We start from the raw sequence: 5,946 nt of genomic DNA, 5'->3' as shown, positions 1-5,946 counted from the left end.
CCATGGGTGACCCTACTAGGGGCATAAAGCCCCTGACAGCATAGCTCCTAGGATCATTGGGACACTCAAACCCCTCCACCACGGTAAGGTGGCAGCCCAGGGAGGGGTGGGTTTTTTTAAAGTGAAAAATAAAAAAAACTTTCTCCAAAAACTGAGTTTTTCATTCTGACAGGTTGAATTAATATGTTCCGTTTTCTGTAAGCACATCCTACACAATTAATGAAAAGGTTAGACCGAGGCAACCGCTCAAAGATAAACGAAAAGGAAAACAGTTTAGGTGTAATGACACACAAAAATGCATGGAGGCAACTCTGCAGCTGCTTCGAATGAGAGGGATAAAAATCCTGTTTTATCTGGACGACCTCCGGCTGTTATCTCGGTCCAGAAAAGAGGCAGAGACACAAACAGTTGTTTTAGTGAATCACCTGTCCCACCTGGGATTCAAAATTAATTTGGAGAAGAGATCTATAATTCTGTCCCAGTGACTTACATTCCTGGGAGTGAATCTAAACTCACTGAACATGACAGCTGTCCTGTCAGAACAGAGGAGGGAATCCCTGACGTCATTGTTTCAGTTTGTCCGGCCCCTCAGGACAGTAACAGCGCTGGCAGTCATGAGACTGCTAGGAATGATATCAGCGGCTCACGTTGTGGTGCCGCTGGCGTTATTGTTTATGTACCACCTGCAAAGATGATTCAATCGACTGAAAGTCAACTCTGTATGTCACAAACGTGCCTGATCACCGTTCCTCCATCTGTGGGAGCAGATCTGAGCCACTGGGAGAATTCCCTGAACCTGTCAGAGGGCGTTCTCCTAGGCAAAGTGACATCATTCACGTCAATGTTCACAGACGTGTCCCTCTCCGGCTGGGGAGGGACCTGCCTGTCACAAATGATAATAGGTGTGTGGCCAGCCGGCACGTCTTATCACATAAATGTTTTAAAACAGTAGAAAAAAGTGCTCAGACATTTTGCTCCACTGGTTCAGGATCATCACGTTATGATGCACACAGACAACAGAACCGCAGCAGTGTACATAAATCGCCAGGGGGCATGCGTTCAGCCCAGCTGCTGAATGCAGCCAGGAAACTGCTCTGCTGGGCGCACACATATTTATGTTCGATCAGAGCAGTTTATATCCCAGGCGTTCTGAACAGAATACTATTATGTCGAGAGGAGGTCCTCTGGACAGGGATTGGTCTCTTCATCCAGATCTAATCTTGCGAATTTGGAGCAGGTTCGGGAGAGTGGAGGTGGACTTCATGGCCACCCAAGAGAACTCTCAGTGCACCCTGTTCTCCCTAAATCCACAGGATGCTCCACCACTGGGGGTGAACGTGTTTGCACACAAACCATGGCCAAAGATGCTGATTTATGCCTTCCCTCCAGTTCCCCTGATATCAGCACAGTTGGAGAGGGTGAGAGAGGAGAATCTGAAAATGATTCTGATCGCCCCAAAATGCATGAACGCCTCATGGCTCCCGATTCTGCAACAGCTGACGGGTCAACCATGGAAGTTGCCATGGAGACAGGACGCACTCCTGTAGGCTGGAGGAGTAATCAGGAGCCCCCTATAATAGGTCAGCCCCTTTGGGTCTGGCCGCTGAACGAGAACGCGTCGAAAAATTTGGGTTTTCTAAAGACGTAATATGTACCATCCAGGGGGCACGCACAAAATCCACTATGGCTGTTTCCACTTCTAAATGGGCTGCTTTTCAGCGCTGGTGCCTAGAAAAAGGAGGTGGACCCGACTTCATGTTTTCTGGGCTGCATTTTGTCCTACCTGCAGCTGCTGTAGGACAGATATTTAGCTTTCAGCACAATTAAAACTTATGCTGCAGCAATCTCCTCCTGTCATTAAGGTTTCAATGATAGAACAGTTTTCAATCACCCTTTAACAAAACCGTTTCTGAAAGGTGTGCGCCGGCTCAGTCCAGTGACACACGCTCTGGCACCACAGTGGGATTTAGTCTTCGTTCTCAGTGTACTCACTAAAAATCCATTTGAGCCTCTGGACCAGCTACCTTGAAGAATCTGCCGCTCAAAACATCCTTATTATTAGCTCTGACATCAGCTAAAAGAGTGAGCAACTTGTCAGGTTTGTCCGTCGCTCCTTCTTGTCTCAGAATTCAAGGAGACAGGAGCTCAGCAGAACTCTGACCAAATCCTGCTTTTATACCCAAAAGCATAACAAGTTTGTTCAGGTCCAGAGTCATTACACTGGATGGGTTCTGTCCCCCTCCCCATAAAACTACGGAGAAGGAACAGCTGCTGTGGCTGAGTGGTTAGAGATGTTGTCCTCCAATGCGAGTGTTGGGGGTTCAAATCCACCTGCAGTCACATGCTGAAGGCATGGGCAAGACACTGAACCCCTCATAGCCTCTGATGTGTGTCCCATCAGTGTATGAATGTGATCTAAAAGCACTGATTAGTCTCATTAGAATGATTTGTTCAATTAGCTTTGTAGAGATCTAGTAGAGTGCTGTATGAATGGGTAAATGAGGACACAGATTGTAGTGTAAAGAGCTTTGAGCATCTTGAAATAAGATAGAAAGGCGCTATATAATTACAGTCCATTAACAGTTTCACCTGCTCTGTCCAGTACACGCACTCAGGTGTTATGTGACATGCACAGCCGCGATGCGTAATTCCGATCAATTGTTTGTACATTTCAGAGAACGATCACAGGGTCAGCCTTTATCTTCCTAGCGTCTGTCACATTGGTTATGTGAAGCTATTTCACAAGCTTATAGTTCTTCTGGCCTTCAACCGCCTGAAGGACTCAGGGCTCATTCCACCAGAGGGATTTCTACCTCCACAGCTCTGCACAGAGGGGTGTCTGTGCAGGACATCTGCCCTGCAACTTCATGGTCATCACCGACCCATTCCATCCGTTTTTATTTACGAGATGTCTCTAGCTCTTCACTGACACATTCATTTCTCAGAATTATGTCAGAGTGATTTTTCACAATCACAAAACAAAAATAAATAAATAAATAAAATGAAATAAATAAAAACAACAAACTAAAACAACACAACCTTGCTCTGTCATTATTAGTGGGCGTTTTCTACGATTACTCGTTCAAACAGGATAATTCCTTCTTCCTCATTGGAAATTTTTCCCTTCTATTATTCCTCTATTGCCTGATATGAATAAACATTCTTTCAGTTAAGATCAGGCACAGATGCTGCACGCCTGTAATCTAGTACGCACCAGGTACATGGATCAATGGTGCGTAATTACGCTTGAATAAAGAAAGAGGTTTAGGCGGGTATCAGGGTGTTTTTGCTGGTTCTCAGACAGACCCAGTGAGACATGGACCATATCCAGCTCTGCCCTTTAAACCCAATAGTGACAGCTTTTAAAGGGTGTAGCTTACACGCAATAGATTGTTGGTTACATATTGTAACCCCAGATTCTATGAGTTTAAGCGTAGCCCTTAAAAATTGGGCCTCACTGGCTCTCAAAAGGCTGAAGAAAAAGAGTAAGCCTTTGGGAGTCGAGCTCCGGTCCAGATGCAATTTATAATGCACTGGGTGGGGCCCACACAGCAGGTGGGCATGGACTAGAAGTTTTCAGTTTTTGGTACGCTGCGCATGGGTAAACCCAACAGCGACAGCTTTTAAAGGGCTACACTTACACTCATAGAATCAGGGGTTACAATACATAACCAACGTTTTTTTCTCTCACACTAATGTGGTTTTTGCTCAAAGAGTTGTTGATGTAACTGTATGTATGAATAGCACAGCGTTCTTTCCAGTTTTTTTTTTCTTTACTCACTTATGGAAGCTTGGGATCCTCATGGCACCCACTTCTGCGTACCATCCTTCTTTTTTGTTCCTGAAGGTCTCCACTCGTCCTCCGATACGGTTACTGGCCTCTATTACAGTCACCTTGTTGTTTACAGGAACACATAATGAACACCCATTAAGTACAGCACTAGTCAACACATAGATAATGTACTGTTGTTTTTTCACCTTGTGTCCAGAATCTTCTAAAACCTTTGCCGCAGTGAGACCAGCCATGCCCCCACCAATGACTGCTACATGATGGGGCATCTTTGTAGCAGGAAGCCCTTTCGTCATGATGTCAAGGAGCTCGCTGTAGTCCGTGTCCTGGAGGCACTCAAAAAGAGGGTCTCCACTGGTCCTACTTGCAGCAAAAACTATCACTCCCACTAGTACCAGAGGAGCTGAGGGGTTAAATAAATATACTGTATATAATTTAAGACAAATAACCTAGACTTAGTAGCTACATTTAAAAGCTGTGGATTTTGGGTGGTAAAGCTCAGACTGAGCTGCCACATATGTTGTTTTACCAATGAAATAAATTCTTAATGGGGACTTATTTGAAACTTACCAAATTTGCACAGTGCCATGATGGGCATCTGTTGGAGGACAGAGCCCCACCGTTCAGAGCACTTCACTCTGCTGCTGACACAGACACCAGGAGAGGAAATGGAAACCTAACACAAGCATGCTTCCAGTTTACTGGGCAAGGTTCAGGTTATATATATATATATATATATATATATATATATATATATATATATATATATACATATACACATAATCCATTTTTACTTCAAAAACACTAATTTAGTATAATAAATGGTAAATGGACTGTACTTATATAGTGCCTTTCTATCTTATCGAGATACTCAAAGCGCTTTACACTACATTCTGTGCCCTCATTTACCCATTCATACAGTAATCTACTAGATCTGTACAAAGCTAATAATAATAAAATGTAGCTGATGAATACCAGGTACACTAGTTTAACTCACCTGTGTCAGAGGAAATGTACTATAAGTTGTTGTAGACCTGAGCATGACTGCAGAGGAATGACCCGAGTCTCCTGAGCTTTAAGTACCAAAGCTGGGACTGGACAGTCAACAGGCTGAATGGAAACTGCGTGGTACGTGCCACATTACGCACAAGGTCATTTTAACGATGGACTCTGTGACTCCCTGAGGTCTTTCTAAAAATTTTCCCACACTGGCTCGAGAGTCAACCACACTGAACAAATCAGATTAGTGAGGGGTATACCAGTCATCAGCACACCTCATTTCCCCCATCTCAATTGTTTTTAATATCTGACCCAAATGTGCTCAGTGGTCCCAGCAGAAAGCTCAGGGTCATTGTAAAGCTGCTTTCTTTTAACAATCTGTCTAGAAATTATTTTCAAAATTCTCTACTTAGTTTCAGCAAACTAGGTGTTTTCCCATAGAAACAAAATGTGAAACAAATCACCGCCCGTTTCTTCAAGCAGTTCTAACTTTTACCCTGTCGATCAGAGCAAAGTCCAGCTGATTTCCACTTAAACTTTGTCATAATGAAGCAACCCACAGGTTATTTGAAACTGTGTCCTTTAAAGTTTTATTCACATCTTTCGTCATGATAAAAATGCTAATGGTCAATTTGGCATGTTAAGTTTCTCTGTCAGGAAAACGAAACTTTCCCCATCCTGCTTTTGATTTCCTTTGTGGCAGCAGCACATTACAGCCATCAGTGTTCTCGTCTGTTGTGGAAACAAACAGAAAGGAACGAGTCCACTGATCACAAGCTCCTAACTGTAATGAGGCTCAGGAAGTTCAATCAGCCATGTAAATGTATAATATGCAGCATCCAGTTATCCAAGACCATGAGAACCTCAAGGCTCAGAGACAATACACTAAGTCTGCTTGATTTAGGTTCCAGAAAGAGAAGAGATTTATCCCCAGTAATGTTAAAATAATTGAGTTGAAAAACTTGTTCAGTTGTGGTCAAATGTTTACATTCACTCATCATGGGCATAAAGGTAACTATTTCAAGGCTTTTATAGGTAATTGTGTGAATGATGAATCAGCATTCTGTGCATTTTTTTTTTTACCATACTTGATTGATTGGAGAGAGTGGTGAAGGCTGCACAGAAGACTGTTGGAGTCAGCCTCCCCACCAGCACAG

The 5,946-nt window shown here is 43.5% G+C and overlaps 1 protein-coding gene across 1 annotated transcript in view; it reads right to left on the bottom strand.

Moving 5' to 3' along the window:
• The window catches only part of il4i1 (interleukin 4 induced 1), a 33,399-nt gene extending 29,011 nt beyond the window's left edge, over positions 1-4,388 (bottom strand). The window contains exons 1-4 of the mRNA XM_037696892.1: positions 4,361-4,388; positions 3,979-4,193; positions 3,782-3,894; positions 745-814 (exon numbers count right to left, since the gene is read on the bottom strand). Of these exons, the coding sequence (XP_037552820.1) occupies positions 745-814; positions 3,782-3,894; positions 3,979-4,193; positions 4,361-4,388 (426 nt within the window). The remainder of the gene's footprint in view (positions 1-744; positions 815-3,781; positions 3,895-3,978; positions 4,194-4,360) is intronic.
• Between the last annotated feature and the right edge of the window lie 1,558 nt (positions 4,389-5,946).

This window comes from Nematolebias whitei, unplaced genomic scaffold (genome assembly GCF_014905685.2).
Source record: "Nematolebias whitei isolate Nwh7 unplaced genomic scaffold, NemWhi1 Nwh_scaf_123, whole genome shotgun sequence".
In the NCBI taxonomy this organism is placed as follows: Eukaryota; Metazoa; Chordata; class Actinopteri; order Cyprinodontiformes; family Rivulidae; genus Nematolebias; species Nematolebias whitei.
Note: the sequence above shows the minus strand (reverse complement) of the source record. Positions and strands in the feature narration are given on the sequence as shown.